General features: G+C 40.4%; 1 protein-coding gene across 2 annotated transcripts in view; it reads right to left on the minus strand.

The window, feature by feature from the left end:
* Window positions 1-19: 19 nt before the first annotated feature.
* Window positions 20-25,677, minus strand: part of igdcc3 (immunoglobulin superfamily, DCC subclass, member 3) — a 52,211-nt gene continuing 26,553 nt past the window's right edge. Inside the window, exons 3-14 of one of the 2 annotated variants that reach the window (XM_031846433.1) lie at window positions 20,132-20,276; window positions 19,881-20,011; window positions 19,532-19,669; window positions 17,082-17,240; window positions 13,320-13,485; window positions 4,753-5,000; window positions 3,442-3,606; window positions 3,028-3,216; window positions 2,645-2,749; window positions 1,830-1,965; window positions 1,468-1,675; window positions 20-462 (exon numbers count right to left, since the gene is read on the minus strand). In XM_031846433.1, coding sequence (XP_031702293.1) covers window positions 337-462; window positions 1,468-1,675; window positions 1,830-1,965; window positions 2,645-2,749; window positions 3,028-3,216; window positions 3,442-3,606; window positions 4,753-5,000; window positions 13,320-13,485; window positions 17,082-17,240; window positions 19,532-19,669; window positions 19,881-20,011; window positions 20,132-20,276 — 1,916 coding nt within the window. In that variant the 3' untranslated portion in view covers window positions 20-336. Of the gene's footprint in view, window positions 463-1,467; window positions 1,676-1,829; window positions 1,966-2,644; window positions 2,750-3,027; window positions 3,217-3,441; window positions 3,607-4,752; window positions 5,001-13,319; window positions 13,486-17,081; window positions 17,241-19,531; window positions 19,670-19,877; window positions 20,012-20,131; window positions 20,277-25,677 lie in introns of both variants that reach the window. The other variant, XM_031846432.1, reaches the window with a different exon arrangement.

Consider the following 25,677-nt stretch of genomic DNA (forward strand, 5'->3'; position numbering starts at 1 on the left):
TATATATATAAAAACTTAAAAATAAATGCATCATTTTATAAGAAGGACATTCTGGAGAATCTATTCTGTGTGCTGCCCAACACCAAAACATTAACAAAAGACCAAATTGTAAAAAAAAAAGAAAAAGCTGGCCTGCCTGGCCGTCAGAAGAGAGCTGTCCCACACCTCAAGCCAAAAACACTCCGATATACAGTCCTAGATTCTCTAGAACTTCTTAACTTACCAATAAAAAAATCTTTGCACAAAAGGAAAAACTACATTAATTTCAACCTGAGTAAGAGAAGAGTCTAAGTGGACACTGTGGACAGTGTCGAGTGAACTGGCCTTCATACACGATTAGCCTTGGTCCTGCCGAGCCGCTCCAGCTGTAGGAGGCTCTTGGAACTGCGTCTCTCGCTCCACCGAAAACTTGTCCAGCGGTATCGTAGACAGCTGGGTGTCGTTCAGCACGTAGGAGTCAGACTGAAAGCACATGCATAATTAAATAGGGTTACATAGAGAGTACATTTAAATCATTCATTGGACATTTTGGCCTTCGGATAGAGGCAGATAGAAAAGATAAATAGGAAACATACAACAAAGGTCCCTGGCCAGAAATCTGCCGTTGTACATGGCAGGATTCCCAGCCAGCAGGGATGCTGTTGTGTGAAGAACAATGTTAGTGCAGTTAGGGCTTTTGTTTATTCTCTGAGTTACTGCTTTTCCTCAATGTAGTTTTTTTAGTGCTTTTATCAGACGATTATGTAGGCATTATAAACTTTAGCTGCAGCTCAGACGTCTACATTATGTAGAACATATTTTATCCTGGTTATTGTATTCTTGTTTTGTACTGTACTGTTGTTGTGAAGAATTTCCTTTCTCCTTTTTTGCGCAATTGCTGAAAAATTGCTGAAGTGATTACATTTTTATAAACTACACTTATGTTATAGCATGTGTTGTATTTTTGCAGGTCCACACCTCAATTATATCAGTTACGATCACACTGCATTCACAAAAGTAACTTCTGAGATGTCAGAATGTAGCAACATTGCTAAGAATATGTCCAGCCGGGCAAGAAACGAGTGAGTGATCAGACGATCATACGTTTTCAAAAACTCGGACTAGATAGCACTTTATTTGGAGTCAAAATTCTGAGTGTGCTCACCTGTGATGTTGTTAATACACTCTCAACAAGAAAACAATGAATGTGCATAACTACAACAAGTATGGTAGGACAAAAAAAAAAAGAAGCAAATTATGCTGTAAGCTGTGGTGGATATTTACAACAGAAAGTTTGGGTTGTAATTTTCCCAGAGACAGCTGAAGACACAAAAATATATTATATATTAATTAATTAATATAACACAAGCTGAAATACACCTTTTTTCTCTTAAAAATATCTTTATCTATAACAATTTGTGTTAACACATGTCATAGTTAACACATAATGGCTTCCAGTTCACTTAATGTCTCATAATCAGGACTCACCATGCATGTATCTTGTGTAGGTTGAGTGAAAAGTCTCTCCAGCTCGTTGCTGTCGGCCACTTTCGTCCCCGCTGCACTGCCATTGACCTCCATCTTTCTCCTGGCAGCCTCGTTCAGCCCAGAGGCCCCCTGGGAAGAGGAAGAGGATTCCAACACTGTGCTGTGCCCCGCCTGGGGGGTGGCCTGAACCGCCTTACACATCATTAACCTGGGGATTACGTGAACACACACACATAAAACTCTTGTCAGCTGCACACACATGATAACCACATGACAATTACTTTCAACAAAAATGACAGGCAAGTTATTCCATTGGGACCTTTTGTTGCTGTTGGGCGTTTACACATCATGTTGTTACTGACCTGCCGCGGTAGCTGAAGACGAGGAAGAGCACACAGAAGATGATGCAGGTGACTCCGATGTGAATGCCGATTATGATGCCTGTAGTGGATGTTTTGCTCTGTTCATCTTTCACACAGTCGCATGGGGCGTCCAACACTGAGACGATATAGAAAACCTCACAGTCAAACCACCACAAACGTTTGTTCAAACAAGACTACTGTTGGAGAGCAGAAGCTCAGGCTGGGCCAGTTGATGAAGTCAAAACTACTGCTCCAACACTTTGTCTATCCTCTAATTAGTAACTATTGGTGTCCCAAAGCTGTTTGAAGAAAGCACTGGAAGAGTTCGATGCATTCGAGTTTATTCTTTAAGCAACTCTTCCTCTGTTGCCTTGGACACAATAGTATATTTTTTATTTTAGTCACACCCAGGTTTCATCTTTCTAATGGTGTCTCAGGAAGTCCCAAACATTCCCACGCAGGGATGTACAGACATGTCCCGGCATGTTTCCCTGATACCAATATTTTTTGGGGTTTTCAAAGAGTTTTAAAAAACTTTAATTATACATTGAGTCAAACAGGTTATATGTTAAATCACTCAAATCATACTATATTAACACTAGTTCTAATAAGTGGATTTCATAGATGTGTGCTTAAAACATTTAATATATTTGATAGTGCGGGCTTTTTGTGATAAATCAAAACTCCAACACTACGTCAGCTGGAAAGGATGACAGATGTGACCCAGTGAGGCACATTAAACCTAGATGCACTGGTGGTGTTGTGGGACAGTGTGTAGCTGCGTGTAGCTCTATTTGGTTTTGTCAGATAATCACCAGATTTCTCCACCGCCTCCCGAAGTGAAACCAATCGTAGGGTAGCGTTGCCATCTCCGTGCTCGTTGAATGTGAGAAGCTTTATCTCATAGACCAGTGTAGGATCTAGACAAAAAGACAGAAAAAGATGGTAAGATAATGAATGAAGCACAGCCCTTTTGAGGTCGGAGTGTGTTTTTAGTCCTAGTTCAATCTTCAGCACAGTTCCACAGAGAAATTGTGAGATGCATGTTTACAAGCCCAGATCACATTATCAATTTGGCTCATTTAATGAAGATTACAACGACAATTAAGATTATAGAAACAGCTCAGTCAGTTAAAAAAAGCTAATCATGTTTGCTACGACACAATAAGTTGGAGTCCTAAAAAACTACACGTCTCACCCAGCTGAGTGATGTTGTACTGGGTGACGTTGCGAGGGAATGTGATGGGACCAGTGGACAGGGGTGAGTGGGCTCTTCTGTAATACAGTCTGAAGCCTTGATGTTGGCCCATCTTGGAGGAAGGTTCCCACCTTACTTGTATAACACTGCCATTCACCACCTTGGTGTAGAGGGAAGGAGGTGCTGGCACTGCCACATAAAATACAGACCGTCAACTAAAGTTGAATAACAATATGATAGTAGCAGCACTTACAGCTTTTATTTTGCAGCTTGAGTTATGACACCTCATGTGCAGTAAAAATCTTGTGTGGTTTCACACTCAGCGAGCACTGCAAAGCCTCACTGCAAACCTTTCAATCTATGTCTATTATTGGTGAAAAATATGCTTTGTGGGTGAGTGTGCTTCCAGCTCACCCTCCCCATGAGTGCTCTCTGTGACACTGTCCGATGGTTTGCTGGCCCCGTGTGATGTGTAGGCCTTGACGTAGAAGGTGTAACTGGTGGAGGGCTCCAGTTCCCTGATGACTTGCTGCCGCGTCACCTTACTGACGGCCTCCTCATACTCCATCTCCGCTGGGTCTGAAGGAGGAAACATGGAGGAGGTAAGGAGGATATAGAATGAAATTAACAGGAAAGGAATAACAGGAGCATTAAAGTGATGGACTATGGGATCAAGAGAGGAAACAATAAATACAATCTGTTTCTGTCACTATTTTATGATTATTGCCCATTTCACTGGTTTTATCAGAGCAGCGCTGTTAGGGAAGAGCTACTCTAGTTTGAACTAAATGGTGATGGTTGGCTGAATTGCAGGGGTGGAGTGAGGAGATGGAGGTAGTAAAAAGGGGGAGTTGCAAAGGACGTGTTAAAGCATTTTTATCACTCTCAATCCGGAGACAACCAACCATAACCAATATCCACCTCCAGCCCTCAACCTGTTGGGCCATACCATCTTGGAGGGGTAATTACAGCAGAACCTATTGGTTGGCCCCCGGGGCCCTTAATTATCCATCTGATAGAACTACTGAGGAGAACAGCAGCTGGCGCTACGAGACCCTCGCCACACACAAAAACACACTCACACTGACACCCATACAATAGCCCACAGCCGTAAACAAACACACTGCATGAGCCGAAACAAGTATGCACATGTATGGACACACACAGGGAGCATTGTACCAATAGTATACACACATACACAAAATTTAGTTTTTTAAGTCCTTATTATATCCGTCTGTATAGTGGAGTGTGGAGACTTACACTCTAGCACTAAACACACTTTAAGTTGTTTGTTGGGAGGGATGCATTTACCTTCTGCTTTTTCCTAATACTGTAAGTAGATTTGGACAAAAGCATCTGCCAAATGAAAGTCATGCAAATGTGATGGGAAACACTAAAAACTGTGCATTTATCATAGTTTCTATAATCTGCAACAGAGACTGTCAACAGGTGTATGTATATTTGTCTGTGGCCCGTTTCACCAGATTTGCAAGATGCAAACTGCAACTTGCAAAATGAGATCATTTCCTTGGGGGTCATTTCGACCAATTCAATTGATCATAAGAAACACCACACTAAGCATGAAAGCGGCCCTCGCTGTCAATGTCACTGCCATCTATCTTCATCACTTGAGTACAACACCTTTTTGACATAGTCAAATTTTATGGTGACTTATTTTTATGTAATCTAGTGCATATAACTGCGTAGATCTTGAGTGCAACCCACCTGAAGTCCTGCGAATGTGGAGCACATAACCGATGATGTCCTGGTTGTTTTGATCGGGCTCCTTCCAGGACACCCGGATGTTGGTGGGTGAGAGGGCCTCAGCCTGCACATGGGTGGGCTCACCGGGCAGTCCATCAGCCCAGAGCACGGTGAGGCGAGCACTGGCCTGTGTGGAGCCAGCGCTGTTCTCAGCGATACACTGGTAGATAGCCTCGTCATCCTGGCTAATACCATATATCGTCAGTGTGCTGTGACAGGACCAGGAGAGGAGAGGTGCAACAGGAAGGAAAGAAAAAGGAAATTGTGAAGTTTAGTTTCTCGGACATATATATATCTAAAGTATATATATGAAACATACGATTTGACGGTATACGACTATATGTGAAATCTAAAGTGCAAATCCAAAAGGTCAATTCTGCTGTTGAATAGTTCTTTATTGAAAGTACTCGTCATTACATTTTTCACTTCCCAAAGTAGTAGTAAGAAGCACTCATTGTGTCACAGTGTTACATTATTGTTGCAGTTAAATGATGATAATTGTTTCAGATTCTATTTCAACTATAAAGCACTTAGTGCTTACCAGCACCAAAGTATAACTTAGAAGTGTACGTCTTATAGTATTGTATTATTGTGTTCTGTATATTGTATTATAGTAAACATTTCAATTAAAATTTATTTTGTTTAGCCCAAAATCACAAATCACAAATTTGCCTCAGAGGGCTTTGCAATCTGTACACATACGGCATCCTCTTCTTAGAACCCTCACATCGGTACAGGAAACAAAAAGTAAGAAACCTTAGGGAGAGCAAGAGAGGAGGGATCCCTCTATCAGGGTGCACAGATGTGCAATAGATGTCGTGTGTACAGAATGAACAACAAAACAGAGTTACGCCACATTCAATGCAAATGACAAAAATGATTCATAAAACCATTTGTGTTACTTTTGTTTTGTACTGTTGTTGCTGTTTTTGTTTCGTACTTGTGTTTTTTATCTTGTGTATCTGACTGCAAAGTGACTGAACTGAGCACCAAGGTTGTACAATAACAATAACAACAACAACAACAACAACATGTTACAGAGCAGAACAATTTGTAATCTGGATCTATATCTGCTCCAAAATAAACAAAAAAGATTAAAATTGTAATTTAATTTACCAAGTTAGCGCAATGGATGGAAGGAAATGCCATCTGGAATCACTCAAGGTTAATATGTGTTCAAGTTATGGTAGTTCATGTCAAATAGGCCACTCCCCATAATTTTGAAACCAATTATAGAAAAAAAAACTAATGAAAATGAGTAACTGTTTTCAGACTCGTTTAAATGTGAAGCTAAACTTTCGAAAAATGGTTATATGCTAAGTTAAATTTGTAGGTAGAAATACCCTATACCATTAGATTTCTCTAAAGTTCAGGATAAATAAAACTATATGTCTCAAGTTTCAGGAGATACAAGGTGTGTGTGCTTTATAAATGATGACATAGTGACACTATTCTCATCAGAAATCTGTCAAAATCCGTTTTACTAGTTTTTGAAATATTCTGCTGACAGACACTAAAAGTGTTTCCTCTTTGATGAAAATAACTATTCTATCTACAGCTTCACATTTTATTGTTTAGGTTTTTTCCCTTAACCCAGAAATGAATTGCCTGTACTTGAATAAGGTTCTGAGTTCAGATGTGTGTGTTTGAGTAAGTAAAAGATAGAGCCACACATCACACACTACAGCCAGCAGCAATATGTACAAAAGATCCTCTCTCATGCAAAGTGCTCACTTTCAAATTGAATCGTCTTTTGCTGGAGCTCTTGTTGGAGGATACATCTATTTCATTATTTTAAAAAAAATGTAATTTGCCTGCATCAGTGAAAACTTTCATCTGTCCCTCGCTGTCCATCCATACGTACTTACCTCATCCCTCTACCTATAGACACACACACACACACAAACACACGCGCATACACCACCGCCCACACTCAATGCCTTCACTCTAGTCTTTATTTCAACCATCACTCCTCCCTATCGTACCTCCACCACTCTGCTCTTTGTCTATCTACTGCAGCTCTGCTTCTTCTTCCCTTCCTCCTGACCTGTCTTCTGTTATAGAATAAATATAAGCATTGTGTGTGTGTATGTGTGTGTGTGTGTGTGCATGTTGAGTGTTATTAGACGGGAATGCTTAATCCACTCTTATTTGTCCTAAGGCAAAAGGAAAAATAAAACATTTATCATACAGCTGAAATGACACCCTGTGGTGAAAAACATTTCTCAATGTCCTTTTCATACCAAGGCCACTTTTTCTGTATTTAAGGTATAATATGTGTGGGAGAAAAGTGAAAACACGCTTACAATGAATACCGTAGGAATGTGGAAGGGCTTACATCGTAGCTTTGTCCCTTTTCTTTACTTCCAGCTCTAGGTCATGGCATTTTAACAGATCAGAGGCATCTTTCTACTAAAGGGAAAAGACCCCTCTGGCCTCTGGTTCTCATGCTTTACTGTAAGTTGAAACAAGAATTGAATGCCTCAGGAGTTCAACATATCCTGCAGCATCCCGCCTAATCTGTCACTTGCAGTTTGTAGAAACCTATCGAATTGTCATCTTTATTTGATTGACAGGTTGGATCCTCCGTGTCTAAATCAAAATGTATTGCGAAATGTCGGGACCATCCCGTAAGGATAGAAAGAGCAACATGTCGGCTGTGTGCGGTGTACTTGGTCTGTCACTGGCGACCTTCTGGACCTGTGAAATGGGACATGAGGAAAGTGGCCTTTCAGCTCTGGACAGACGGCGCTAAAGTCATACCAGCCTCAGCGTGGGTTGTGAGGATGGATTCGTAAGAATAGGGGGGTGCTCTTTTGGGTCAGCGGGCAGGATGGAGAAGTGAATCATTCCATTTCCTTTTCAAAATTGGTGTACTGGGATACAATCACTGTACTTCTCTAATCTGGGTCAGAATAGGCTGGGAGGTTGAAGAGTTATTATTCTCTCTGGTCTGCCAGGTGGCTTCAATCTGGATAATAACCAGGTCAAAGAGGCCCTCTGTATTTTACCTTCTCCGAGCCAATCTTACCTCTGACCCCGGAGGTGGCAGCAGTCGCCAGCCCTCAGCTCGCTACTCAACCATCACATTTCTGACAGCCTTTTATATCAGCGACGGATGGAGTGTTTGCAGACAGGCAGCCCTGACCAGACGCAGCAAAGAGGCCCCCAGGGACGCACTACCCCGATGGCACCGGGCCTGGATGGGCCTCCTGAGTGTGTGAGGGGAATGCAGGGAAAATTCACAAGACGTTGCTTGTTTCAGAAGGCACAGTAGCATCCAACCGCATGTATGCTTACCCACATACACACGTATGCATGCCTAGGCGCTTACACGCAGACTGATCCTGCTAAACTTATGAGATTCTCCACCTACTGACAAAACTTCCTTTCCAAATTCCAGGATAATATTCAGTGGTTTGAACATTTTAGAGTATCCGAATACATGAAACATTTTGAGATTGATAGTGTTTTATTTTTGGCTATGACTTAATCTGAAATTATACTCCACAAAATTCTGCGTTTTGCTTTTACTTTGGTCTCATTTGGTGAGCAGATACTTTGGTGTTTTTGGACACTTTCTAGAAATAATTGGCCAAAAAGGGAGCAGAGTGTCTGTTTGAAGTAGGTGTTACTTTTTTCCACTCTGCTGCAGAAGCTGGAAATGTAAACCACATTTCTTCTTGTACCAGGATATTTCTCAGGGAAGACCTGATGGATATTGAATGTTTAGAATATTTTGTTTTAGTTTGCATCACAATTATGTTGAATTAATGAAAGACGGAGAGAAACAAAGCATACATTTGTTCAGGAAAATCCTTTGGATTGTCAATACTTTATCAAATTAAAAAAATGTAATTTTGCAAAATGACACGCAGTTCAACGGACCTCTCTTTTAACCTTACTTTACAGACATTTTCGATTGAATAGTTTGAACATTTACTTTTAGAATACATTATAGAGACCCATACAATGTGTGGGGAAAAAAGAAGGATGGAAAGTCTGAGTGAGAGTGACGAAGAATTTTGAGGTATTTGGCCTGAATTTGGGCAGTTTGCTTGTCTAACATGAGCTCCAAAGCCAAGCTGTCTTGTCCTGACAGGTTGACGCCATCATTTACTCATCAGTTTAAGTCCATTTCACAGATTGATGGATAAGGTCGTGGGCCAGGGGAGTGGTTGACAGTGGGGCTTTGGATCTGTTGTTCAGCTGTGTTTACTCTCCGTTGTCTCTGAGCAGCACCCCATCAAAAGCCAGCGTGGCCATTCCAGCTCCAGCCAGAGGGAGAGGGAAAAAAATATGGGGACAAAGAGTGAACAGGAGGAAGAGGTGGGGAAGGGGGAGGGGAGGAGCAATGAGCTCGCTGTGGCCTGAGAGGAGGGAAGGGCCAAGGGTATGACTGATTATAGGCGGGGTCAGAGTTCAAGGCCAATGCCCAGGCCCCAGCTCTCTGTAATGGGGGCAGAAGGGGGATGTGGGGCACAGAGAGGGGCTGCACACAAGAAAGGCAGGTCTGGGTGAAAGAAAGAGAAGAAAAAAGAAAAAAAAAGAAAACCCTTTGAAAGGATTCCACAACGAAATGTCCAGGTTTTTGTGGTTGCCTGTTCCTTCAGATGTTAGTCATTAATTATAAAACACACCACGGCACTCACACACACACACACGCGCGCGCACACGCACACACGCACACACACACTTGAAGAATGTTCGTTTCTTTACTATACAACTTAAATTCTCTCTACACCAATGTAAAAAGGATCCTCGTTGTCAAATTTTTTTAGAAAAAGAGAGTAAATTACAAAATAATTCTCATGGGATCTTTCTCTCCTATCTTCATTCGCCACAAGAGAGAATTAGATTTTCCATCATCGTCAGTTACAGTATCACTTTTAAAATAACACAGGTGGTATTTCAACTTCTCGTTTATTAGACTGCCTGATGTGAGATCACAGGTTGTACATGTTGGATGATTACATGTGTGAGCTTTAGAGAGTTAAGACTTATTGAGGCTTCAAATAGCCACAATAGCATGCTTTACAGGAGCCTTGTCAGCAAGGGCCAAAAATGAATGCGGTAGCAATAATGTGTGTGTTTTTGTTCGCGCATGTGTGCAGGTGTGTGTACGAAGGGCTGTTGAGACACAGCTTCACCCTGAGCATCATTGTCTGTTTACAAAAGCGGCTAATCAGCTCCTCTAACGTCATCGCATCTCATGCGGCATTTCACGACGCTGTGTCTTCCTCGTGTGTGTTTGTGTGTAACACGTGAGTGCAGACGAGGTGTAAAGGGTGCAACCCGTTTGTGAATTTTCACGTTTGATTATGCATGTGCACAAAATGAATGATGGCATGCACCGCAGGGCTACTTGTGCACATATTGGGCTCACTTGCTTTTTGATTAATGTGTGTGCATGCGTGAGTGTGAACGAAATGTACAATCGATTCCCCTTCCTTCTCTTGTCCGATTTGCTTTTGAAGGTCAGCGTCATGGATGGCTGAGGGGAGAAACCTCAGCGTGTGTATATTTTTATGCAAACATACACACCACAAACACAAATTAAAATCGCTCTGCTATGCTGCACTGTATATAAAAGCTCCCCTAATCCGACAGAGTATGTATGTGTATACACATATATATATATATATATATGTATATGTAGGCCTATATATATATATACATATACATTGGTTCAGGAGGTAAATCATTTCCCCTCTTTTTCGGGACCTTCACTACACTAGAAAACATAGCACTTGTTTTTTTTCTTCTTTAAATTGACCTTGTCATTATCAATACCACATTTTTTTCAAAACCTAAATTAATTGTTTGAGCAGTCTTAATCGAACATCACAAGGACAGGTCACCAATCTCGACCTGCGGTTTTCAGGTCCTGTGTTATCTCCACCTGACCTCACGACCTCCTGTGACTCATCACATTTTTAAGATTGGAAAAAAAAACGTCCAAAAAGACCTGAGATGATTTTTCTATTAATCCATTAGTGGAAAATTATATAATAGAAAATGAATTGCAAACAATTGCAAAAATTGACTGGCTGGTAATGGCTTTGTAAATGTGAATATTTGTTGGTTTTTACTGTACTTCGATTACAGTAAACTACATAGATTTAGGTTTTGGACTGTTAGTTGGACAAAACATGTCAACTCAGGCTTTGGGATATTGTGATATATATATTTTATATATTTATTTATAAATATTAATCTATTAATAAAAAAAAGAAATCTACAGAATCATGATAAAATAATTGTTAGCACTTGTTACAAGCGAGCACAATCCAGAGAGCTGTATCTGGCAAAACTAATCTGTGTATATAAATATTTCGTAGGACACAGGGTTAGATAATAATAAAGTAATATTAAATAAAAGACTGGGATAATGAATTATACTGCAATGTGTTCTTACTCACCTCACAGTTCATCTACACAGTTTAAAAAGAGGCACATCAAGCTGCTCTGTTCTCTAAATGTCTGCCTTTCCTGGTCAACTAGCTGAGTTTATGAGATAATTAGCTAATGGTAGATCTCAAGCTGAGGTCTGCCTCCTTAACCAATCACAGAGCAGGCTTTGTGATGCATGAGATCCACATTATAGCAGGTCTATAGCATACACTAATGGTGGTAAGTGAAAAATGCTGTGATTCTCTGACTACCCGCTCTATCTTTCACCCTCCCTCTCCTCGTTTGTCTTTTGACCACCCGTCCATATTTCTGTTTTTGTCCAAGTGCGGCCTCTCATTTATTTCTTCCCTCGTCTCTTTCCTCCTTTGTTAGTCCCTCGCTCCATCTTTCTTAGAAACATAAACTGGTGGAGGCAAGTGGGAGTGGAGCAGTGTGTGTGAACGATGGAGGGGTCTGCTCCCTTCACTCACTGCTACGGAGTGCAAGTATGGATTTTTTTTGGGTACAAATTCAATATATTCACTTCATATTTCTCTTTTATGAAAATGCAGCATGGTTGGCTGCCAGGGTCAACTGGAAAAATGTAACTTTCTCTGCTGGATGGACACCACGCAGTACTAGCAACAGGCTGGACAGGTATTAATGATCCTTTTAAAGTAATGCCTTGAAACCTTGTGCTGGAAAACTGTTATTCATAAGATCAGCCATCATTCTGTAAAACTCATGCAGCTGAAAAGTAGGTCCAACATGTATTTACTCCTCTATATTATCTCTAAGATAGCCCTCCACTGTCACAAACAGTACTGTAACACAGAAAACAGGTACTGTAACATGCAATCTTCAAACTGCGAGGATGGTAACTAGCAGAGCTGGTTGCTGGGTCCTCCTCCTCATGACATTCCTGGAGACTGCCATGGGAAAGCCTCCAACATCCAGTCAATACGCTGCTCACATACAAAGGCACAAATAAATTGAGGCTCATGTCTTGGCAGGCGTGAATTCCAGCAGCTGCGAGTTAGAAGCAATAGAAACGCAGCGAAATTGAACATTTGATGATGCCAATGATCAGATTAAGGCAGTCGTTTAACACTGAAATCCTTATTTCTTCTGTGAGCCGGGTCCAACTTTGTGAGGACACAGTGAGTGCCTGGGAGTCAGGGTTGGGAGGGGAATCTGGGCTGTGTTAATCACAGTTTGCATTATATGACGGCCTCCACAATGGCTCTTTTTCAGATTATTTTCGTAATAATAAAATCACTGAACCTCTTTCTGATATGTCACCCTTTATAATGTATAAGGCTATAACAGCAGGTTTACAGATGCTTTATAGATCAGTTATACAACTATGAATAAGATAAACTTGTTGCCAGGCCGTGTTTTAAACCTCTTTATTTGGTAACAATCCATTTATTAACACTTGTGAGTTTCACACTTTATAGTGAGCCATCAAGTGTATAGTTACACATGTTAATAAACTTCTAAAACAGATTTTGATCCAGATAAATTGGTCCATTAGAGGGTCTGGCTGATGAATTTAAGAGCTAAAACGACGAGTGTCTTGTTGGAGGATAAACACCAGCCACAAGAAGTTTTCCCACACTGGCAGCCCAAAAGCTACTCTTATTGATGGCTTATAAGCTATCTATTAAGTATAAATTATTTAATATCTACCAATAAAGACTTACAAAGCTTTTATATAAAATGTGGCTCATTAGAAAGTTGTACCAGTCATCATCCTGTTGCATGTGTACATGTAGAATATATACATATATATACATGGACAATAGATTAGTGCATCAAACGTAAGCACTGCATAAATCTCAAAAAAACATGATGCCAAGAACATTGGAAAGAAAAAAAGCAGATCTCTCCTTAACTAAACAACACTACAGATTATGGCGTTAAAAAGGGGGGGGTTGCTTAGAGAAACAATACTTCTGACAGTGTCAACAAAAACTTAAAAAAAACCTTCTCTATACGTATATTTAGTGCAGGGCTATTGTTTTGTTTTGCTTTGTTATTTTTCCCACAACCTGACAAAGTATTACAAAGTGGGTATTCTTGTATATATGAATTAATTTCCGTAAGATTAAAAGGAAAAGTAATTTTTTCACCTGTTGTTGTTCCTGAGTTTGATGTGTCCCCAGGGCTCCAGAATCTGTCCGTTCTTCAGCCAGGTGAGCTGGGGCTTCGGCTCGCCCTGAGCCTGGCAGGTGAAGACCGCGTTGGTGCCGATGGGCCGAGCGATGGACTGCGGAGCTTGAACGAACTTTGCTGGAGCTGAAAGAGGAGGGAGACAGCGAGTCAGATAAGATGGCCACGGTTTACAACCAAAAGGACGGTGCCAGATAAATAAGTGCCAGAGAAACAAACTGGAAGATTCGAGCAGAATCCAGAGGTGCAAAACGCAAAAAGAAATTGCAGAAGGTACAAAAAAAAAACTGTAAGAAAACATTCAGAAAATTGAGGCTGACAAAAACGCAAAAGAGAGAAAAGCAAGGTAGAGCGAGAAAGAATGAGAAAGTTAAAATAGAAGAGCCCACGGGGTATACAGGCAGCTGTCATTTATTAAAAATAAGTAGTGTACTGCATTATAGGGGTATTGTATAAATACTGTTGTAAATCTATGAATTATGGTTAATTAGCAGAATTAAAAGAGACACCAGATCAATGAATATAAAGGGAAATAAAGAGAGAGAGGAGCCGAAAAGGGGAAGGAAGAGAGCAAGACAATCAACAACAGCATTACTTTGGGACGAATGTGCTTTAAATCAAACAAGACATTTACATGAAAATAAAGTGATACAGTTTATAGTTTCATAACATGTCGTCTCATCCCACGCTTTCAGCTATGGTCAATTAGTGGTAATAACTTATTCATCTGAAATGATTCTTTCAGCAGAGAAGGTGCTTTCTTTAAATCACAGAGCAATTACTCTGCTGGAGTTTAATTCTCCTCTGCACTCATTATTGTCCCAGTGGTTATCAGTGATTTCATAACCTGAATTATTTATGCCTATATTAACGAAGAACATTTTTATAGTAATTATAATACCTCAGAGACATCACTAGAGGGTCGAAAGCTGGAACAATAGGCGTTGTCATATTACGTGTTATTAAAAAAAAAAAAAGCTTTCCTACATTCATTTTGTGCCGGCCCTTTAACTCATCATTACCTGGTGGGACTGAGCAACTGGAGTCAAATTGTCATATTACACCTTTAACACAGATGTTGGTTGGATTAAAACAACATTGAATTCTGTTGAGTGAGCATTAACAGAGAGAAACCTGTATCAGTGAGAAACTGTTGTTCACAAAGAACCTAAAACAATTCTTGAGTGTTTCTCAGTTTCAAGTCCGTTCATTCCTACAAAGACTTAAATCTTAAAAACAGGTCAGAAATATATACTGTAGTTTAAGGGCATTATTGATCTTCCTACAATTGCAGTTGTTAGCAAAAGTTATTCAATCAGGACAAAATAGTGCATTTGTTGGGGACTATTTTCAGCTGGGTATTTGGTGCATTAGTGAGTATTCACTGTGGATGCGATTGACTGAAAACAAACAGCAGTGTCAATAGTTTTTGGACAACAATGGAGGTCTATGGCACAGAAGAATAAAATATATCAGTATTTGGAAACATAGACAATACTTGTTACTAAGATCGATATATTGATGATCTTTTCAAGGGATTTATAAACAATGAGAAAACGATTGATTCACACCATCCTTATCCTTTAATGAAATGGCCACATATAGCACTTCAAATACCTTTGTGTATTGCTTTTGTAATACGTTTTCCAGTTTAATATTTTTTGTCAGACAATATTTCAATGTAAGCATTTCCATTCTCCCATTGGAAAAGCTAAGGGACCCATAGGCACTTGAATGGAGGCTGCTGACAGCGCGTGATGGTCCTTTCATTTATATCTCCCTCTTTCCCAGCTTCATTCTCTCTTTCACTCGCGCTCAATGTGTACTTTAAGGGCTTTCTTAAAGGTGAAGGTCAGAGGCAGCTCCCGAAGATATCGATTTACACCTGTAAGGGTGTGAGTTAGATCATCAGCACCATCCATCCATCTTGCTCTTGTTTTCCCCTTTGGGCTGTCACACTTTGACTCCTCCTCCGGTCTTTGTTTCTGAAGCTAATTAATTTGCTGTATCAGTGCATTTGTTTGACGTGTGATGGTTTCATAAGACCTCTGGTCTGCATTCATTAAGAGTTGGAATTCTTGACCGCTCTACTCCTACAGTCACTGACATCCTCTCATAAGGACATACAAAAGTTTTGTTTTTTTCGAACTGAACTTCATGTATTCGGAGTTAAGAGTACACCTTTGTTTCCACAAATCAATGACAAAACCCAAAGACATTGACACATAATTAACATCCATGGCTTTTCCTCTTTGTTCCTGCTAGGGTAGGGGCTTGTCGCAGACTTGACAGGCAGAAAAAATGAAATATTGATCAGGATCAATACTGCTATGGGCTGAAGAAAAGTGTGGTCTATCTGATCAATATGTGAGTGAGGCAGATGCTGCATGTTTCCTGCGACAATTAATGCACTGGGGGCCACACACAACTTGGCTGCATCCCATTGATCAAAATGCATGTCTCTGACCTACCGTCAAACATTTTACTGGTTACAGCACTCGTGTGATGAAGAATGGACAAAGAGAATAATATAACAGAATAAAATAACAAAAAACACTTTCAGAGAGCAACTTTAAAGAACAATACCAGTTGTGCATGTTACAGCCCATTGACTATAACTATCCTGTATATGTAATTTATATAAATGACGAAACATTACTGCATTTACTGACATTTTCTATAGTTATGTTCCAGTATTAAAATATCCTACATTCTTACATTAAGATTCACTGGACTGCAGCTTTGCCTTGTTGTGACATTCATAGCCACAAAGCCATCAACATCTTATATAGAGTTTATCATAACTATTCGGCTTGAAAAAATAAAGAGTAGCAAAAATGACAACTATATTTGTCTGCCTGTTGCATGTTATTGATGATATTGTTTGTATGTTTTTGCCCGCTGAAAATTAACTCAAAAGTGCTATTGAGATCAAAACCTGCCATTTAATGTTAAGTTTGAAGGATGAACCAGCTTTTCATTTATTTTATTGTATGTGCCTGTCCATAGATACAGGAAAACACCACTACACGAACGAAGCCAATACAAATCCTCTCCTGTTGTAGAATTTGTCATGCTGTGGCAGAATTGGATTTTAAAAAGTTATGGGAATGTAAGAGAAGTGTCCCTGTGGACGCTGTGCTCAGTGTCTCCAAACTAAACACATTCTTTTTTGCCCTATCTCTAAAAAGCAATTTGTAATCACTTAGTGCCTCTGCAAATATACTATACTGTACATGATGTCGTGTCCATGTGGATGGGCCAACATTGGTAAAAACTCTCTTAAATAGTATTTATTTGACAGAAATTATACTTCTTAATGTGATGTTGTAGATTTTTTGAGTTATATGCTATTTTTAACCAATATTGATGGCACACGGCACTGTGTTAATAAGTACATTTTATCATTTATATTTTCATCTCCACCTGGCTGCCATAGTTGAGGATTTGAGTGATGATGCTGTGATTGGTTAGTTTTATGAGCTGTTTGTCCTCACTAGGAGGGGATCACTCACTCTTTCTCCTGTGATAGTAGTGTTTTTTAATGCTTGGCGGTGAAGTGATCATATGGTAGTCAGGGTGCCTGCACAGATGTCCACCCACAGAATTCACAAGCTTTACCTTATCACCTGACCACAGCTGTATTTGTATGCTTTGAGTTACCCTCCACTACTCCTACCCAACCTTTTGAAAATAGCCCATTTCTTTTATCCAGAACTCACCTTGGACCACCAGACGTCCCTGAGCAGTCCTACGAACACGGGTCCCTGGTTTGTTAGCAGCACACACATATACCCCTGAGTGCTGCACACCCACATCTGTGATCATCAGGTTCCCTGTGCCGAGGACCTGGATTCCCTCCACACCGATGGGACGGCCGTCTACTCGGAGAAAAGAGAGAGAGAGAGAGAGAGAGAGCAGTTAAGAAGGATGGCAATAATTCATGTAGGCACACAACAGGACCAGGTGTGCACCTGTACAGTATGTGTTCATGTTACGTTGGGGTGAATGTGGTGAATGTTCTAGAGTTAAGGTCAGAGCCGGCTTAAAAGACTAATTAAATGTACTGTACATTTACAGACACAATTTGACTGACCAAGTGCTATTTCTAGACCTGCCATAGGTCAAGGATGCAGCTTCCACAGTGAAGTGTGTGATGTCTTATGACGCAGCTGCCCATACAACAGACACAAGGGTAATAAAGAGAAGTTATTGAGTTTGTGACTGCTACGTGTGCTGCGTGTACACAGGATATGTTCCAGCTGCCACTGGGGGACCAAAAACGTTCACTGCAACTTCTAATCTCCTATCTCCTTACACAATCCATAGCTGCCTAGTCTCTGCTCTCGCTGTACGTACATAAGCTCACACTTTCCTGTGCTCCCTATCTGTATTCTCTGCCCCAACAATGACTCCAGTCTGCCTCTGATATTAGCTATGGGGCCAAGGGGGCATTTTATCCTCATCTATGACTTCCATCTGCAGCCTGTAAGCCTGTATGGTCCAGATTTGAAGTTTTAAGAATAAAAAGCCAGTCAGAAGGCAGGGGGATGGGCACCTGCATGCACAGGCAGGAGTTCCAGCCAGAGATACAAACCATATGGTAGTCAACAGTGTTTTCTTAGGTGTACTTTCATATCTTTGATGCAACTAATTAAGGCAAGTTTAAACTATCTTTCTTCAAACAGCTTGTACTACTGCATGTGTCAAAATAATACAAACGTAGCAATATAAAACAAAAATATATAGGGTCTAATAATGAAACACACAATTAAACCTAACAAATTAACCACAAAGAGAATATAGCATTGCTATAAAATCAGTGTTAAGCTGATGTGAAATTATTAGTTTTGAGATGGTCTTTGTTGAGAGACTCTGTGTTTACACCTCCTACACTTCAAAAGGCAATCATCACAGAAAACACACACTTCCTTCTAGATTTTTCCAACAAGATAATTAAAAAGGGCTTATTCTGAAGATTTAACCTCTCTCCCAGCTTTCTGAGTGAAGTCAACAATTCAATTCAGCCATTAAATTAAGTAATCAGATGTAAGATGGGATCTTATGGTGATGGATTATGAAGAGGACAATATTTTTAATTAATCAAGACAAATTATTAACATGAAATAAATCACTCCAACTTGCCTGTCAAGTGAATTTGCTCTGTGTCTGTCATTGTGATGTGTTTTTATTGCTTTTCTGCATTTTTCAATTATCATCAACTAACTTCTCAGTCCCGCAAGCTTTTGTCTTAACAAAAGCAGTTGTGTTTTTTTCTGCCTTTTTCTACTATATTTTGTTCTCTCTCTTGCTCCCCCCCATCAGTTTCTCTCCATCAGGTACTAATTAACTTAGTGTCAGAAAAGAAAGAGCACAGCAGCTAGCAGGCTGTGGTACTGTTGAATGCATAGCAGTAAACAAACTCTGACTGATGGGAAACTATAAGATTAATTACGCATTTTAGCCTCCCTGCTGTAATCTAATACACACAAATCCCATTGTGTTAGCATTTCATTCTAGCGACATTGTGTAAAGCAATACCCTCAATCAGATTATGCCCAAGTGCTTGGGAGGGGCAGCAATTTACATTTGGAACAGCAAATTGGATTGGATAATAGGTAAAGAAAACAGATACCAGATTGAAAAAATGGTTACGACAGACTTTGAGTGATAGTCAAGAAAAAATACACAAGCATGGCGGGAGGGGAGAAACTAATCGTATCTGTTTCAGCACCTCGTAGCAATTACTCAGAGGCTCGCTGATGCTTCGATGGAGATTCAACTTCATGAGGAGATGAAGCATGCATTCATCAACACAGAGTCGAACATCATGTTTAGCCTCAAGGCCAAGTGATGAATCCCACTGCCTCATGTATACACAATAGATGCTCCACTGTATCAAATGTATTCTGTGCACACATTACATTACACAATGCAGGACAGATCAAAGCTGCGCTGCAAAAAACATACAAGCACACAAGGACAAAAAGCACATATGACCCCCACAAAATACTCAGATTTCACATGCATGGATGCACACTGCGATTTTACTTCGGCTCAGTCACAACTAATTCCTCAAATGCAAACACATATGAGCAGAAGGAAATATTCCATCTACATATATGCACCTTCTGGGGCCTTTTTCTTTGATATGAAAATTAATTGTTCTCACCTAGTCTGCTCCAAGACACAATGGGCCGAGGGTATCCGGTGGCAACACACTCCAAGATGGCGGTTTGGTGAACAGTGAGGGTAAGGTTTTCTGGACCGACCACTATCATAGGCTCTTTGTAAACAGACGACTGAGAGCCTAGAGAAAAGCAGGGGAGAGGGGAGAATAAGATGGGAACGAGCATGACGGATGGCATCCTTTAATTGGATTTCTCCAGAGTGCATTAGCTCAATATGCTGATATCTCTTGAATCAGGTAGAGGAACAATATGTTTAGAAAATCTTGGACATATGCTGGGTAGATAGCCTGCTCGTGGTGTTTGGATGTGAAATGGATTAAATATAACAACCTGAAACAGTGAGGAGTGCTTCAGTGCTGTGTTTCACTCCTGCACTGTTGTGGGCCACACAGCAGAACTTCCCACTGTCCTCCTCGTGCACTCCTGTGATCTGGAGAACACCTGTAGGCAGAAGAGTGTATCTGCGAGAGAGTAAAAAAGACATAAGACAGAAGGAGACAAATACGATGAGACCTGGTAAATGACCGATAAAGTGCTGCCATCTCTAATAAGTGTCATGCTGCGATTTGGTTTGGTCCAACCTCTCGTCCTGGGTGTACACCGGGCGGCTGTCTTTTTCCCAGCTGATGACAGGCTCTGGCAGACCATGGATCTGGCACTGGAATCTAGCAACACCGGACTCCTCAGCATGCACCGACTCTGGTTGGACATGGAAGTCTGCCATAGCTGTAGAGGGAGAGAGGGAGAGGGGGATATTAGGTCATATCATCACAACACAGCTACAGAAAAACAGGCCTGGCTGCTTACAGAAAATAACTATTTATGTACGATCCATATATCTTCAATCTTTGATTTCATAAAAATAAACAACCTATCTATCAAATCAACAACTGGGAATGGAGAATTCCTGACATATTAATGTTCTCCTTTATCTACTCATTATGTCTGCAAGGGTAAAAGTTAAATAGATTCATAAGATGTGTAAAGTGCCAAAGTCACTTACATGCATTCATTTCAAAAAACCCTCAAGATTAGAGATGATGATTCATATGGAGTGAATACTGACTTGCTGAAAAAGAGCAAGACACACGGCTCTCTTTACTCATCACAGTACTAGACAGATACATGTCTTTATACAGGGTGATGAAGATGAGAGGGAACAATACTGCCAGCTGTAAAGTCCTCCTCTCTACTTGTAGAAACCGTTTCTAAACAACTAAAGACACCAATGCCAATGGTGTTCAACTACTAGCCCCTGATGTAGTAATCTACCCTGGAACTACAAGAGCTGAGATTTGAAAGCCATAACATTGCAAGACCTTTCATTTTTAATTCAAGAAAGTTACTTGGTGATGGAAGGCAACTGGAAGAGATGTACAGTATATTTATTACTTGGATTGTTTGATTAATGTTGTTTTGATCCAACAGTTTTCCGAAATCCTATATTTCTTAGAAAAGTTTCTTAAAACCTTCCCTACAAATGTCATCGTGAAGAAACACGGTCAAGTTACAGGAGCATGTCTGCCATTTCTGCTCAAGAGAAGACATGACATATGTACTGCACATATAGATACAAAACTGTATCTGAGTCATCCTTTACTGAAGGGGATCTCTAAGTATATAAAGTACAAAATATGCATGTAAACATGGATTTTTTGCTATATGTTGCCATATGCAAAAATGCATGCTAACACTGAGAAAGCAACACACACGTCACCATATAGCAAGACCAGTATCAACAACCCTACAGAGAGCCTCACTCAGCTGCATTCACATATCTACTGCCGGTGCCAGCACACAAAAGCAGCATCGAAGGTGGAGCCAGCGACAAACTCAATTAGAGAGAGGCCCTCTACTTCCACAGTTCTCCCACCTTCTTCAACACAAGTGTACTCATTTAAATGTCAGCCATAATTAACTTGGACACAGGAGGACTTATCTGAACAGTGTTAGCATAACAAGAGGGACGGACCCCTTATTATTTCATAACGTCCTGCTCTTCCCAACCTGTAGTCTGCATTAATTCATTACTGACAGGATGAGCAGAAAGCAAGCGGCAACTACTCTAGAGGCTTATTCATGACTGAGACATGCTTGGTTGTTGTCTGCTTGTCTTTCCACTAATTTATTTAGTATCGCCTGTTTGTGTCCCCTTGTGTTAATTTTGGAATGCAGATAGTGATTTCAGTCTGTTTGCAGGCGTATCTACTGCTTCTGCATTTAATCCTTTTTTTTTACATGCCATTCATATTTGGAAAGGGTTGACAGTACAGTTTAAAAGGTCAGAATTGAAATAAAACCAAAAGGCATGTTAATGGCCAAGAGACTAAGAGAGAGAGTGGGGGACACTTCATATGTGGCGGCACTTTAGACCAATGTGGCTGCGTCAGTGGTCCAGATTTTTCCAATTTCATAGTTTAATGAGAAGCATGGCATTCTCCAGCACGACTTGACCTTCGATCTATGAACGGATATATAGAGCTCTGATGAAAATTTAAACATGCTAATTTAGTATTCTTCCAGTAGTGACAGCTCACTCTTCCTACGCTATGAGTTCTCTGTGAGAAGAGATAGCACGGCCACTGTTTCCATTGTTTTGTCTCAAGATAAATAACACTCAAAAAATCTGACTGTTTTTCTTGGTCTATCTACTATGTGGCCAGAGTTGTATATCTCACTGATGTAATTTGGCCTAAGTCAGGGGCCCAACTGCAATTTTTCCACCTGGGACCCACAACCTTCAAGCCATAAAAACATTTTAGTCCAACCTCACGGTGAAGCGTAGATGGCTTAAATGTCACAGAGAACATCAGCATTATTTTACCACCAAACCACAAATACAGCTCTTTGCATGTTCTTTAAATAACAACTGTTACATCTATTATTGTATATTTCACGATTCACATGACAGAATATTGGCCCATAAGGACATTTTCACCGGTTCTCAATCAGCAATACTTTCTGTCTTGGCGCGCTGTAATACGGAGCCTGGGGCAGAGACTGGCAGAGTGTAGCACCGAATGAATTAAAGTCTTAAAGCACCGTCACTGAGAAAGGTTAGGAGTGGACAAACAGCTAGGAATCCCCTAGAACTTAATACACAGAAAACAAGCACAGTGACTGGTGAGACCAAAAGACACTTTCTGGCTTGGAATACAGTCTCAAATTAAGACACACACATGCAGAAACTCTGCCGTTTGTACTGTCCATGTGTACTGGGAACACAGGGGACATGAAGAGGGAAACAAAATTGCACTTGAATGGAGAGGAACAAAGAAGTTTAATAGGAGGACCAGAGCCTATAAGAGCTTTCTTGGGTATCTTTGTCAAGTAGTCATGGTCCGCTGATCTGGCGGTTCTGTGTGTCCGCCTACTCAACCCCCAATAACGGGCCCCACCCTTGGCCATCATGCATAAAACATGGCTTCTCTAAGAGGCCCACACCCCTGCGACCATCGACACACTCGTAGGATCAGACACAATCGGAGACATCATAATAGGGTTAGATACGCAGATAAACACATACAGAAGCAGAGAAACTTGTTAACCGTCTGTGGTAGATGTAAAGGAAAACAGCCGTTCGTAATCTGCATTGTGCATTTGCCTTTTATTGTGTGCTAGGTTGCAGAATCAATCTAAAGTGATGTAGCTCAGCTACAGCACATAAACAAATGCAAAAAGCTACTTCAACAGAAACAAGCAACTAAATCCCCTCGATGCTGCAGGAAAAGACAGACACACATGTGGTACTCTCACTTATCCCAACACCCAGCCCTAACAGACATGTTCCTATATTGTTTTTCACTCTTCCTTTGCTAAGTGTTGACAATCGCTCACACATGATTAAAGACTGTCCACTACCAGTATGATGCTGTTGGCTTAAATGGAGCAGGTCTAATTACTGCAATAAGGCAGACAATGGTTGGGGTGCATACTAAAAAGAAATCCATACACAAGTGCACATGGAGGACATTGCTCCTTGAACATATGTCTGACGGTTCCACTGTGACAACCATAGAAGAAGAATGAGTGAGGGAGTAATATGAGGGAAGGTCACCGACAGGAAATGTGAAGCGCGGTGATTTAGAAGGGTAGCTGTGCAGTAAATCAGGTCTTGTCAAAACTCTGGTCATCCAATGATAGCCAACAAGTGAGTGGCACTGCCTGAATGTTTCTTTCACAATTTAAGACCAAATAGTTCCATAAGGCGTCATAAACAGGCAGAAAAAAAGATGGCAATTTGTTTTAAAATTCAAAATTCCAATTACTGAAAATCACCAAGACTCACAAAGGACGCACTCCAAGTGCTCATCTACTGGTACTAATTATTAGGTTCGAGGGCCAATGACGAGCTGAAGGATCAGTCGATATTGATGAATTTTCCATCCTTCAATTTCACACTACTGGTCATGTACAATTAATGTATGCAGTACAAAAATAAGATGATGTCAGACTGTATGCAGAAGTTGCTCCAAATTAGTGTGAGTCAGTAAGAACTAAAAATAATATGCTTGTTTACAAAATCAAAGATCAGAACAAATGCAAAACAGAAAAGATATATAAGAATATTGAGTTCATTTGTGGAATAGTTTTGGAAAGGAAATACAAACACATTTCGAAATAACTAATAATAATAATTAATAATTAGATGATTAATAACAATTAAAAAAATGGTGTATGAACACTAGTGTGTAAAGGATCTTTTGTTTTGGACTTTGTTTGGGAGTATAACATACCTATATTTTATTTTGTTTCTTTCTTTCATTTTAAGTGTCTAAACTTAATGAGAATCGTACAAAATAATTTCAGTGAAAATTGTAGGTTTAATAAATTCGGGCTTCAGCCTACACCTTTTCGGTCTGTATAAATTTGATTTAGTTTATCATTATTTTAAAAATAATGACTTAATTTTGGTTTATTATTGTTTATGTGTATTAACTTTGAAAATGACCGCAATAAACTAAACTAATACTAATACAACAGATATTTAAGGTTGTGAATTTTCTGTGGTTTTCCATGATCAACTCAGAAGTCTATCCAAGAAATGAAGATTAAATGGTGATTACTTGAATGACCCCAAGCTGCCTTATTTTTTTGCCCCAAAGTAATGATCCATTTCTTTATTGCTCAGTTAAACACACACACACACACACACACACACACACACACACACACACACACACACACGATTAGGCAACAGAGAATAATTAACAAAGTGATTAAAAGCCCAAACTGCTGTTTTCTGTTACGACTCCTGCTGCAGTGACCAAATCTGATGAGACATTTCCACTACAGATATGTGGTCACATGTGACGTTTCTTTCCTGTGCTGTGGATGATTCATTGATATGACAGAGGTAATGATGCTAGGGACATGCATCCTACAGCACCATTCAAACCTGCAGCTATGGTGTAAAGCTTCAGTGATATTACAATGTCATCTCCATCCCTCACATCTCCCCTTGCCTCCAGGCCACCCCCCACTCTACCGTTCATTTCAACCGTTTGCTCTGCTCTTCATCGCATCCATCGCCCCAACCCCAAGAGCCCTCTCAGGCCTGTGACATCATTAAGCACATGTTGTTCAAGCAGTGGTGATGACTGCCGTACCCACCCCACCCCCAACTCGGTAAACCAGTAAAATAGAGATGACGCCCATAAATAATGGAGATAGTGTACGGTGCTATTCCAGCGTGGAGAGCCCACACTTCAACAGCCTTTAAATAGGCATCCCTGAAATAGCAGGTCCTTGTGCTGGGACCCTAAAGATGGCATTTTAATGCAGATGTGATATTTTATTGGCTCCCTGCCCCACTAGGCCCCCCTCCACCCCCATACTGCGCCCAAGCCTGGGCACTCATGTTATCAATCTTATCACCTACAAAAGGAAGGGCTGCACGTGCATGGATTGCACTCTGTCTTCCCATGACACACATTAATTCCCCTTCTTTTAATGCTTTGGCACATCAACAACTTCCTGTGTCAGTACCTGCATGAGCCAAAGCATCAGTTAAGCTGCATATCTGCCATGCACATTCAGCTGGGAGATGTAAGGATGTACGTGAGGACAGGAAGACTCAGGAACCAGACCTATTGATCATTTATATTAAAAGCTCTCCAGACAATAT

The sequence above is a fragment of the Anarrhichthys ocellatus genome, unplaced genomic scaffold (genome assembly GCF_004355925.1).
Source record: "Anarrhichthys ocellatus isolate YVR2014 unplaced genomic scaffold, GSC_Weel_1.0 scaffold6, whole genome shotgun sequence".
NCBI lineage: Eukaryota > Metazoa > Chordata > Actinopteri > Perciformes > Anarhichadidae > Anarrhichthys > Anarrhichthys ocellatus.